This window comes from Podarcis erhardii (genome assembly GCF_964252035.2).
Source record: "Podarcis erhardii genome assembly, chromosome: 1".
NCBI lineage: Eukaryota > Metazoa > Chordata > Lepidosauria > Squamata > Lacertidae > Podarcis > Podarcis erhardii.
This window is the reverse complement of record NC_138497.1, coordinates 37,049,780-37,063,300: the sequence shown is the minus strand read 5'-3', so window position 1 is coordinate 37,063,300 and position 13,521 is coordinate 37,049,780. Positions and strand designations below refer to the sequence as shown.

Here is a 13,521-nt window from a genome sequence, read left to right as displayed (position 1 = left end):
GACCCCTGGTCTGGAAGAAGACAGAACACCTTTCCCAGAAATCCATCTGTGTACATAGTGTGTTTAATTTTTCAACTTTCAAATTCCCAAAATGAGGGGTGACTTGGGAACTCAAAATATATTCTGGTTAAATTAATATAATTTAGTTTTACATGGCATATAATGACATAAAATATTGACTTTTTTATTGTTGTGGAATTTTCAATAATTTTAAACTTGTCTTCTTTTTGAAAAAATGTGAAAAATGTGTGTAAAATTGCATAAAATCATTAAAAATGATTGCCAAGTACTTGTAATTATATGGTGCATTAATATTATTAATATTATATATATATATATATATTATACATATTTTGTATTAAATTGTATGTTACAATTACACACACACATATATATAATTCACTAATGTTGTGTTGTAGCTGTATTTGCTTCTTTCAGAGGTTGAGGAATTTTATCAGTGTGTTAAAAATTACTTTTCCATCAGTGCTGCTACTACTATCCTAACCAGTGGGAGTTGACCTATAATGGCTTCTAAACAAGAGAATAGGACTGGGGACGTTCACGCATATGAGCAACCGAATTGAAACTGGCAGAGACTTGTTGCCAGTTCCTCACTGAAGAAATTAACAAAATTAAGTTTAACCCCCTTAGATGGCATGCCCTCATGGGGTAGCCCTGTCAACAGCCATGGCCCTGCTGTTTACATGGGCAACGCATTGGCAGGAGTGCCAGACTGGCTCTGCAGTCCTCTCGCCACCACCTTGGTCAACCTCTTGCAAAGGTGATCTTAACTGCAATAATCTGGAAAACTTTAATGAAGTTGTAGAGCTTGTATAGAATTTCAGACACACCTGAGTAATCATCCTAACCATGTTCCATGGGTCTTACTCCCAGGTAAGTGGGATTAGGATTGGAGTCTACTTTGTCCAATGATTTCAGACAATCTTCTCCCAGTATGGCTTAGTGGGATGTCAGTCTTACCTCCATAAACAATTCCAAACTGTCCTGATCCCAGCACCTCATCTGGAAAGATTTGGTATACTGTACTGATATCCTGTTAGTACAAAGATGTTGCATGTTAAACATGACAAGTATGGAAATAAAGTCAATTCAGAAAATGATTGGACAGAAATGCTGCTGAATTCCATTCAAAATGCAGTTCGGTGGCAGAAGTCGTGTTCTGGTAAGGCAACACATCAGAACCTATCTGGAGTCTGGCTTCATTTTGGAATTATGTGCAATGACTTTTGGTCCTTCCTGGAGTGTATAAATGGACCCTGAATGTTTGTGCAGATGCACAGTACATTCAAAGTTACTAGGCATTGACAGAAGTGAAGTGGCTACCAAATACCCATCATATGTTCATTAGCATTTAAGAACTCTGCATACCTTCTTCCCCACTCTGAAGAAACTTTGGGTTTATGAGTCTGTGAGGTGAGGAGAGGCAACTCTTCCAAAGGGCTCTAAACTCCATCACATTCCAATGATGGAGTGTAGTGTAGGCCCTAGGTTATTTGGAAGGTTCCCTGAATCAAATGAATTCCAAAAAGGAAGGTGGGATTTCAACTTAAGTCCAAGTAAATGGACTTCTGTGGTTAACATAAGAGCCCACTGGATCAGGCCAATCTAGTTGAGCATCTTGTTCTCACAGAGGCCAACCAGAAGCCTGAAAGCAGGACTGAAACATAACAGCACTCTCCCCACTTGTGATTGTGGAACTGGAATTCAGTGGAAAATATAATACAGTACAACCGTTTCACATGGTTCTAATCTCAGACGACTTACATTGGTGCAATCTTACTCTGGTGCTACAAAAGAGGAATATAAATTGACCCCCAATATTTTGGCCTTTTTCAAAAAACTGGAAACCAAAAATCAAAGCTGCTGTAAAAATCATTTCTTCAATGGCTACTTTTTTGTCCTTCTCTAAAGAAAATGCCCAATTAGACATCGTCTCAAAGTTTTCCAAACAGATCAATGACTTTGCAAGCTGAGTTCTATCACATCTCTCATAAACACTGAGAAAACTTACCACATTTTCTTGGACCTGGCAATTTGACACCGAGATACTGATGGATATATTTCCTAGAAAGAAAATGTATGGAAATTACTTCTGCTGTGAATGCACAGAATGATATGAATCCACCACTTGAGTGTGGTAGAGGAAAGCCCCACTGCCATAATACCGTGACCCTCACAGTATTATGGCAGTGGTGGGCTCAGGGATGAGGTGTGTTGGAGGAAGGTACCTCTTCTTCTAGAATGAGCCTCCCCTTCTGGATAATGATGTATGTGATATACAGTTGTTATTATTAAATTGATGCTGTTATATAGCAGAGGTATAACATTCCCGAACCTAACCACACCATCCATTAGGAAATATTTTTGGTTCTGAAGTAATACTGCCTGATCTGTGATTCCACAGCAATATGTCAACAGCCTTTCACAGCTCCTGCAAAGGTCTGGGGACTGAGGGATGGGATTCACCCCTACACTGATCTTGTGCGAAATTAATCTGTATAACCATCATGATATCCAGACATCAGAGTATGTGTTAAACCACCTTGGAAACCACATGCTGGATAATAACAGCATAATTGAAAGGTTGATGTCCCTAGCTGCTTACCTTAGAATAATGTATACACCAAAGTGTCGGAGTAAAATTGCACAACATAATTATACTGCCAACAAAGAGGGTCTAGTCCACATGGTTTCATCCAGTGGCTTATTTTAAAGTAGAAAATTAATTAGCTTACGGTGTAGACTTGGTCCTGAACCAGTGGATGCCCCTTTGGGAATAACAGGCATGAGGGCATGCTGGATTGCAATCTCCCACATCCTTGCAACATCGAGGCCACAACCACTTGTGAGAACATTGTTATTAGCTGGAGGGCTTGGCAGGTTTTCCACATTTTCCCCGACGTAGTATACAACATTTGCTGTGGTTATTTCAAAGCAATGGGGGTTAGCTTCCTGTGGCATTAAACTGAAGTTTTTTGCAGGTTCCAGAGATAAAATCTCAGACAATGGAATTTCCTGTGACAAATGATAATGGCGATTAATTTTGAAAACACTTTCTCATGAACAAAGAGTACTTCAAACACCTACTTGATTACAGTTTCTGAGACTCATCACCAGCTTTTGGGATTCATGCTTTTCTGATGGTTCCCTGGACTGACAATTACAATATGTTGACAGAGAAGGAGAAAGTGAAAGGAGGAAATCTGCTGACCCCAGGGCTGCTTGACAGGGAAGGGAAGGGAAAGGTGTTTCAGGAGGTAGAGGTGGCAAGGAATGATTTTGTGGACGAAGAGAGCTGGAGTGGACAAAACTGCAACATTTATTTTCAGAACATGGTCCAAGGCAGGATTGGAATCTGATCCAAGACAAACAAGAATCTGCAAGTTTTAAAACCCATAATTTTTGTATTTAAGCCTGGTGTGGGTGAACTTTGTCAGTATTTTTAGTTTGTAAGTAACAGCAGTCCTGTCCCATCTCCACTTTTCTTCCTACCACTTTCACAAACCCCATAAATCCTGTGGATCCTGTTAGTACTTAGGCATTGATCAGATTCCTGGCACAAATGTTAGAATGGATTTCCTGGCTGCTGGGATAACAGCTGAATAGAGAAGCTAAGGAGTCTCTTTTGTCATTTCCCTTAATAAACACCAATGAAATAAATCAGAGGTGGTTTAGGTTTAGAGCCTGGAACAGCTGCACTCAGGGAAGTCCATTTTGACATTACAGTGGTACCTCTGGATGCAAACGGGATCCGTTCCGGAGCCCCATTCGCATCCTGAAGCGAACGCAAGCCGCATCTGCAGGTCGCAATTCACCGCTTCCGCACATGTGCATGATGTCATTTTGAGCGTCTGCACATGCACAAGCGTCGAAACCTGGAAGTAACGCGTTCCGTTACTTCTGGGTCACTGTGGAGCGTAACTTGAAAACGCTCAACCTGAAGCTACTTCAACCCGAGGTATGACTGTACTATGATGCACAGTTAAATAAGAACTATTTGCTTAACAATGTAGCTAAGTATTAGAGATGCCTAAGAAATTCCTCTGAGTTGGGCCTGGATATCAACTTTGGGGATCACATAATGCTTGTTGAAAGAACAGAAAAAGCTTTAAAATCCATTCTGGAAAATAATTCCCCTCTAAAAGGCTGTAACTCCCCAACCTGCTAAGGGGAATGGAGTGAGGACAAAAGTCTACTCTAACTGAGAACCCTTAGGAGAAGTTGAGTGGGCTGTGAGCCCCCATCCATGGTTTTCAGTCCTGTAGCCTCTCTTCTCTCTTTCTACAATGGTACCTCAGGTTACAGAAGCTTCAGGTTACAGAGTCCGCTATCCCAGAAATAGTACCTCGGGTTAAGAACTTTGCTTCAGGATGAGAACAGAAATCGCACGGTGGCAGTGGGAGGCCCCATTAGCTAAAGTGGTACCGCAGGTTAAGAACAGTTTCAGGTGAAGAACGGACCTCCAGAACGAATTAAGTACTTAACCAGAGGTACCACTGTATAGCTGTTTTTAACATTTGATTGGGAGCCGCCCAGGGTGGCTGGGGAAACTCAGCCAGATGGGCGGGGTATAAATAATAAATTATTATTATTATTATTATTATTATTATTATTATTATTATTATTATAGCTTTTTTCACCAGCCAGGGAAATGAGCTTTAAATAAAGTGAGTTTGTGTGTGTGTGTCTGTGTGTGTGCATGTGATGTGCTGGTAGGATGAAAAGTGGCTGGCTGGCTGGGAGAGGTTTATTTAGATCATTTCTATATGGCTTTATCTACACACATACACAAGCACACACAAACAAGCACACACACACATATACCCTAAGCAGTGTTCAAGAAAATAAAGCAACAGGCAACTAAAATATTACAAAAATACACTGCTACATATAAAAATGTTACATAAATAGAAAACTATAATAAATACAAACTGATATCAACATGCCTCCCCTCTTAGCCTCCTGGCTCTCCCCCAGGACTCCACCCATCCTCCTTGGGCCCAAATAAACTCACAGGTCACCCACCAAAAATCTGACAAAGAGGAGGGCTGCTGGAAACTGCTGACATCAATCTAGTCTCTCACTCTAGGCTTCTTTTTTAGGAGCAGGCTCAAGATGGATGCAGCTTCCTCAGGCTGCCCAGGGCTGTGTCTTATTCAGAAATCAGCTGCATTTTTCCAGGAACAGGAGGTTTGGTAAGTTTCCCAGGGGGTCCCAAGGATGGAAAAAGGACACCAGCCACAGATCTTTCTCTGGTGTCTCTGTGCACACTCCTCCTCCACCACCACCACCATCAGCTGCTGGTTCATGGTGGCACTGGTGAATTTGGATTGGTTTAGGCACAAGTCAAGCTATGTCCCGGTATGTCTGTATCTTTGGGAAACTATTCAGCTGATTTCCAATTCAATCAGATGTGCATGTGTGGGTGGGTGTATGGTGCTCATCCATCTCTTTGAAATATTAACAAACACAACATAAACTTTAATCATAGCTGCATTCTGGAATACACTATATAAAACCAGAACCCAATTTTACCTTGTAGTATTTGCTTTCAGTGTCATTTTGAAACAGTGTAATACATTTGCTGTCTAATCTCCAGTAGTGACGTTTCCTCTGTGTTGAAATAAAAACAATCAAAAATAATTTAAGAGAACTTGAAGAAACAATGAAATAAAATTAAATGAGATAATGCAACTTGAAGATTGTGAGGGATGACAAAGAGACACCAATTTCATTTTCAATACAGAGAAATACTCAATGGTATTGTTTTAAACTTATCCAAAAGTAATAGGTATTTAAAAAAACACCTCCCCCCCCCTTGATGTTTCCTGAAGACTGCATTTTCTTCTACATAAGTTTCATTAGAGATGTATACTTGGCTTCCCCCAGAAATATCTACATACAGCATGCCCTCACATAGGTTTCAGAATGTTACTAGTAGCAACAGTTAGCATTCTACATCAATTGAACGTATACAGACTGAATCTAACAGGTATTACCCTGAGTGATCATTAAGATTACCTAGATATGTCTTTACCAGGCAGTAATGGAAGTGATGCTATGTTGTAAAAGGTAAAGGACCCCTGACAGTTAAGTCCAGTCACTGACGACTCTGGGGTTGCGGTGCTCATCTCGCTTTACTGGCCGAGGGAGTTGATGTTTGTCCGCAGTTTTTCCAGGTCATGTGGCCAGCATAACTAAGTTGCTTCCAGCAAAACCAAAGCAGCGCACAGAAATGCCGTTTACCTTCCTGCCGGAGCAGTACCTGTTTATCTACTTGCACTTTGACATGCTTTCAAACTGCTAGGTTGGCAGGAGCAGGGACCGAGCAACGGGAGCTCACCCCATCGTGGGGATTCGAACCGCTGACTTTCCAATTGGCAAGCCCTAGGCTCAGTGGTTTAGACCACAGTGCCATCCGCGTCCCATGCTATGTTGTAGTTGTAAAAAATGGGCAATTACGTTTCAACAAGAGTTAAGGTTAAGTTGTGGGTAAGAAAACGTAATTGGAAGTTTGCGTATAATTGGAAGCTGGATAATTTGTGTGAATCTCTCTCCTTCTGTTGTACAGTAGCATACTTACAAAGCTGACTGAGAATAGAATAGTGAGAGCCTGCAAGCTCAGTATTGGCCTTCCTTTCATTTATACCCATTCTACTAAAAAGGTGATCAACCTGTGCATCACAGGTTAGATAGAATGATCAAGAGGGGAAAAAGGACTTTGTTGGAGTCTAAATGCTCCTTCCTCCTTCATGCATAATAGCTGGCCTGCACTGTGACAGCACCTTAGGGCTCCATCTGACTTTACTTGCGTTGTAAAGGCACCACTCTTGTCTGTGTCCTTCTCATGCAGCCCCAGGGCCTTGGAAGATATGGCCAATCTTTGCTGCTATGATGTGTCTTCTTCCTGTGCCAGCATAAACTGAGGCAATAATGTCATGGCAATAAGCCAAGGAGCATAGTCGATGGTCCCGACACTACTGAGCCAGATGGACCAATTGTGTAAATCTGTATTATAAGGCAGTTTCCCATGTAATTGGGGAATAGACCATAGTTCTAAAAAAGATACTTTTAAGACTGTTTCCATGAGCAACATAATCCAAGGTATTTTAAGGTACAAAAATAGTTGCTTTGTCCAAGGTATAACACAAAACTGGACTGACCCTCCAGGTCCAACAGCTATGAAGGAAACTGGCCAATATCATTCCTCCAAAGTCTTATCTCAAAGTGCCTCATGTTACAGCATTGCACCACTGCATTGCATTGCGCAGGGCTATAATTCTAAATTTGCCCTATGAAAGCTATGGATTTCCTTTTTATCTAACAACAACAAAAAAAAAGATAGTCAGATGAAAGCTGTTTTCCACATCTTGATTTGGTTTCCTTCAAAGTGCTTCACATTCTACAGCATGCCAGGGATAAATCTGACCCTTCTGTTTGTTTTGAAGTCTAATCTAGCCCTGACAAAGGTAGCAAATCTTCCTTAAAACATACTTCAAGCTGCTCACATTCAAAGTTTCCACTCTGCAGTCTGAAACAGCAAGCATACATGACTGACTTTCTCTCTTTAAAAGACTCTTTTGCTCTTAAATAAAGTTGCTCAGGCATACCTCTGCTCAAGATTTTGTTCTGTGGCCTTGGTCTGTCTTTGGAGGGCCCCAAGGCATTTTGTACACGTGCTGTAATCCTTGACTGTCAAGGAGAATGAGAGAAGCACCACCAAAATCATTTGGGAGTCACAATTTATCAGTGATGTTCAGAGACTTCTTTTGCTTAACATCTTTCTTACCAGAGTGTCTTTGCTTGTGTAGTGAACCATCCACCCCTCTTTCATCACTGTGCTGCTTCTCCTTTTTGTATGTTTAATAGATTGCACTACTCTCATTAATGGAATATTGTTGCTTGTCGAAGGGCTTAAAAGAAACCACACACCAGTCAATAGATTTTAATAAACATGCAAAACAAATCTTTCTAAAGTGAGATATGTTAATTTGTTGTTCTCTGTGGCTATGTCTCCAGGAGAACAAACAGAACAAGAGAAACAAAGAGTAAGGCTAGTACTGTTGGCCCATAAGAAAAATTCCACAAGAAAAAAGTCCTATCAGAGCAATACTTTTACTGGGCCAACCAAAATGACACGCAAATGAAGCAATAGGTAGCTCCTCCCACACTCCATGTATGCCATTCCAAGGGATTTTGGAGGAAGAGCAGCTGACATAAATATACTAAATAAACAATAAAAATTTATACACGGCTCTGGTTACAAACTGTAGCATTATTCTGGCACAACAAGGGCATTACACAGGGGTGCAAATGTGTGGGTTGGACTTTTAGATCTGCATTTTTCCACATCTATTCTTATACACTAATATTTGCAGGAGACACTAAATTTTTAGTGCCATGTTAAGTTTCAAAAGAGGTGAAACCTATCACCTTACTCCTAGGGTGATATATTGACAGTTATAGCTAGCAGAGGTAACAGTGGAAACAAGTTCAACCATGTGCTGTGCAAAAACTCACCTGATCATCCTATTACTCTCATCCTGGTCAGGATCAGCATCCTGCATTTCTCCATTGTCATTTTGGTTCATGATTGCCATCTCAGCATCATGACCCACAGATTCCTCCATTTCATCCAAGAGTCCACTGTTTCTTTCACTGTCGTTGTCATCACTTCCCTCTTCCATGACAACATCAGACTCAGCACCCGGGCTAAGCAAATCTGGAATTATTTTGACCACGTTATTGTGAAAGCCTTAAAAACAGATCCAGTGTTAACTCTGGCATGAAACTAAGCTCGTAGATATGAATGCTGCTTCTAAAAGAGCTTTTCCAGCAAACAAGCAAGACTTTAATTCTAAAATAGCTTTGAGAAATCTACTGAAAATTTTAAAAAAAATGTCTAGTGTATTCAGAATGCGATGGAGAAGTTTCTTTTAACTAACAGCTAAAGCTTTAGAAAAATGGAAAAAGCTAGAGAGTTCCAGAAAGACATCTACTTCTGCTTCACTGACTATGCAAAAGCCTTTGACTGTGTCGACCACAGCAAACTATGGCAAGTTCTTAAAGAAATGGGAGTGCCTGATCACCTCATCTGTCTCCTGAGAAATCTCTATGCGGGACAAGAAGCTACAGTTAGAACTGGATATGGAACAACTGATTGGTTCAAAATTGGGAAAGGAGTACAGCAAGGCTGTATATTGTCTCCCTGCTTATTTAACTTATATGCAGAATTCATCATGTGAAAGGCTGGGCTGGATGAATCCCAAGCTGGACTTAAGATTGCCGGAAGAAATATCAACAACCTCAGATATGCAGATGACACAACCTTGATGGCAGAAAGTGAGGAGGAATTAAAGAACCTTTTAATGAGGGTGAAAGAGGAGAGCGCAAAATATGGTCTGAAGCTCAACATCAAAAAACCATGGCCACTGGTCCCATCACCCCCTGGCAAATAGAAGGGGAAGAAATGGAGGCAGTGAGAGATTTTACTTTCTTGGGCTCCATGATCACTGCAGATGGTGACAGCAGTCACGAAATTAAAAGAAGCCTGCTCCTTGGGAGAAAGGCGATGGCAAACCTAGATAGTTTCTTAAAAAGCAGAGACATCACCTTGCCAACAAAGGTCCGTATAGTTAAAGCCATGGTTTTCCCAGTAGTGATGTATGGAAGTGAGAGCTGGACCATAAAGAAGGCTGATCGCCGAAGAATTGATGCTTTTGAATTATGGTGCTGGAGGAGACTCTTGAGAGTCCCATTGACTGCAAGAAGATCAAACCTATCCATTCTGAAGGAAATCAGCCCTGAGTACTCACTGGAAGGACAGATCCTGAAGCTGAGACTCCAGTACTTTGGCCACCTCATGAGAAGAGAAGACTCCCTGGAAAAGACCCTGATGTTGAGAAAGATTGGGGGCACAAGGAGAAGAGGACGACAGAGGACGAGATGGTTGGACGGTGTCCTCGAAGCTACAAACATGAGTCTGACCAAACTGCGGGAGGCAGTGGAAGATAGGAGTGCCTGGCGTGCTCTGGTCCATGGGGTCACGAAGAGTCAGACACGACTAAACAACAACTAAACAAAAGCTTTAGAAAAATTCCCACAAAGCAAAGCAAATAGCACAGAGGAAAATGTTGAAAATGCAAAACTGTATTAATTACAGCATGTAATACTGGAATATGGGCTTCAAACACTTCTCAACTTTCTTAAAAATAGCATTTTTCTAAGCATCAAAAGTGAATCTAGAACATTGCAGCTGAGTGTGCCAGTGCATTTTCTTTTATGCTTTATCCAGAAATAACATCACACTGGTGGAATAGGGCCAGTTCTCTAGTTTCATTTCTATCTGCTGATACACGTTTTGTGCCAGGAGGAAATTGTTGAGTCTTTCCCCAATGATCCTTGCTTATTTATAATTCTACCAATCTTGCTTCCCACCTATGGAATGAACTTTTAATAAACATTTGTGTAATCCTTGGATGGATGACAATCCTCGGTGACAAACACTCTTCTGTCGTTTCCTGCGAGGCACTTCCCTAAGACAAGGATTTGGCAGGCATAACAACCTCCACCAAGGCAAGGAGAAATGGTTCTCTTTCTAACAGTGGCATATGAGAGCTTGCTTTCACAGAAAGGACTGCCTACACACAGAGCAAGAGTACACAATCGGTTCTAGGGAACTTCAACTGGGGATAGAACACTAAATGAATCTAAATGTATGCAAGCAAAATGCCCATCTAGAGATGCTGGTGAAACTTGCTTATCCGAGGCTCAGATATGAGCTTTTATGGGACGTTCAATACTTATCTCAAAGAAGAGGCAAGTTTTAGGATTCCTAAAGTTTTCTCTAGGTATAAAACTACATTTTCAAAGGGCCAGTGGGACCTTTTTTGTCATGATGGAATGTTACCAGACACTGGAGAAGGGGGGGGGGGTAGGAAGAGGCACCCCTTCTCCCCTCTTTGTAGTTGTCCAGAACACAGTCACACATTTATATATAAGAAATATTGTATTCCTCTTCCTAGATTGTCTGACATGAGATTCAGGTACAGTAGTGCCTCGCAAGACGAAAAGAATCCGTTCCACGAGTCTCTTCGTCTTGCGGTTTTTTCGTCTTGCGAAGCAACCCTATTAGCGGCTTAGCGGCTTAGCGGCTTAGCGGCTTGGCGGCTTAGAAAAAGGGGGGGGGGCCGAAAAAAATCGCAAGACTCGCAAGACGTTTTTGTCTTGTGAAGCAGGCCCATAGAGAAATTTGTCTTGCAAAGCGCCTCGAAAAACGGAAAACCCTTTCGTCTAGCGGGTTTTTCGTCTTGCGAAGCATTCGTCTTGTGGGGCACCACTGTATATGCCCCTCCTTCTCTGCCTTTATAAAAGAAGCAACTACTTACGTACATAGATAAAGTAGAAGACTCACATGTTCCAAACTTAACCTGCCTTGGTTTTCTATTCTTTATAACTCAGGAAGTCTAATAAATATGCTCACTTTGTCACATTTTAAAGCATCATATTGACAGCTCATTCTCAATTAATATTTTAGGGTACAAGTGTATAATGCAACCTATGACTTTTCTTTAAAAATAACCCCTCATCTACTTCTAAGTGTCTTCTCTCTATGCAATAGGCTTTTAGAACATGCATTGCTATAGCCTTCAATGCAACTTACCTCCATTAATGGCCACTTCCCCAAGGCAATTATTTGGCACTTTGGGTGCACAGCGTTTGTGACAGTTGAACCTGCAATCTAATTAAAGATAAGATGCATAATTTCAGCTAATGATACTGTGACATCAACAGGTGTCAAGATTTGTACATTGCAGCATATAACAAAAGATCATTGTAAGATGGTCTCTTTTGGTTTGATCGTAATTCCAAACTCTGCTTTGGTGCTAACATAAACAAGCGTGGGGTGGACCTCAGGCTTACAAAACCTGCACTTGCAATTCCCCACTTCCCTTCCGTTGTGTCCAATTCTGCAAAGTTTGGTTTGCATTTTCCCCATGAACCAGGACTGCAAAACATGGTTTGATCCTAGGTTGAAGGGCAAATGCAAACCCTACTTTTCCGGCTGAATGATAGGACTTATTCACACAACACCAAATGTGGTTTGACATTGTATCTTACATGAGTCAGTATACAGAATGACATTTTTCTTCCTTTCTATATAAAAAAAAATTATTATTATTAATAATTTTCAAGAAACAGGAAATAAGCATGACATTATCAAAACAATTGGTTTTTCCCCCTCCCACCCCTCCCCCAGAATACAGCATACTTTCCCATAAATCTATATACGTAGTTGGAGGGTGTCAGTCATCAGGATATTTATTTGAATACTTTTTTTAAAAAACGATGCCATATTTTAACAAAAATGCCATTTAGCCACATCTATACCTCCAGAGGGGGGAAAATCTGCACAAAAAATCTGAACTCTGTAATCTGCATCTTTTTATTCATTTAATTGAAAGTATTTCTACATGATTCAACATTTAAATACCTCTGAGCAGTATCCAAAAATGCAAAAGAAAAGCAATAAAAGAGTATCATAAAAACAGAGATACAACTTAAATACCAGTAAAACAGTATTACAAAAGCCACATAATAGCAGATATTATAAAAGCATCCAATCTTAGGGGGTCTAGGAAAGCCTTGGAAAAAAATATGTCTTTAGAAGATGCTTTCTGTACTTTGTCCTGGTTACCTGGGACAAGTAGTCACTGGTTTTATTACTGAGCCTGCAGCTGCCTGCCCACTACTGAGATCTCAATAGGCATTGCACATTCAGTTTCAAGCATATTTTTACAGATATAAAGGCCAAAAAATATGGAGGGTTTGTTTACAGCTTAAAGCTGAAATTCTGAGCTGTATTCTATGCCAAATTCCACATACTGTGCTTTTTCTGCACCCCTGCAGAATCACATTACTCACAGATTATATATAAACAGAAAAAGCAGAATGTTGTGTAAATAAGGTTCTCAAGAAGAGCATCTTTTCCTTAGGAGGTTTTGGTCCAGGAAGGTATATGGAAGCCTTGCATATTTCTGTATATTTTTGTATTATCTTCATGGGTCAATGAACTGAAGCCTTACTTTGGCAGCTGATTTGATTGCCAAAGGTCACGCCCACTAATGATGAGAGCAGTATTATCAAAGCTGTGTGCAATCCACCATTCTGCATGAATGCTCAAAACTTCATGTTTTCATTTTTTAAAAAAAATTCTTGTTTTCTGCGTCCTGTGGCTATAGTCAATGTCAGATGAGTCTGTGGTCAATATATGGTGAAATTTCTAAAGTCATAATTGATACAGTAGGGTTTCCAGAAGTTGTGGTCTAATGCTTCCATGTCCCACACAGTTCTTCTGAAGAGCGCAGAAAGGAACTGGCAGAAATGGACTTTCTCATCCCTCCTTCCACCCTCAGCAGCCTCCCATCCTTGCCATAGGTCAGGGTTCTTGTTGCATGTGATGGCTTGGCATGGGGGAAGGGGATCCCCCAAGATTAGGCA

The 13,521-nt window shown here is 40.8% G+C and overlaps 1 protein-coding gene across 1 annotated transcript in view; it reads right to left on the bottom strand.

Annotated features, from left to right (window-relative positions):
* PRKD1 (protein kinase D1) overlaps nucleotides 1–13,521 on the bottom strand; it is a 101,654-nt gene that overhangs the window by 10,563 nt on the left and 77,570 nt on the right. Inside the window, exons 8-14 of the mRNA XM_081859425.1 lie at nucleotides 11,684–11,761; nucleotides 8,542–8,743; nucleotides 7,811–7,934; nucleotides 5,557–5,634; nucleotides 2,757–3,036; nucleotides 2,033–2,085; nucleotides 982–1,054 (exon numbers count right to left, since the gene is read on the bottom strand). Coding sequence (XP_081715551.1) covers nucleotides 982–1,054; nucleotides 2,033–2,085; nucleotides 2,757–3,036; nucleotides 5,557–5,634; nucleotides 7,811–7,934; nucleotides 8,542–8,743; nucleotides 11,684–11,761 — 888 coding nt within the window. The remainder of the gene's footprint in view (nucleotides 1–981; nucleotides 1,055–2,032; nucleotides 2,086–2,756; nucleotides 3,037–5,556; nucleotides 5,635–7,810; nucleotides 7,935–8,541; nucleotides 8,744–11,683; nucleotides 11,762–13,521) is intronic.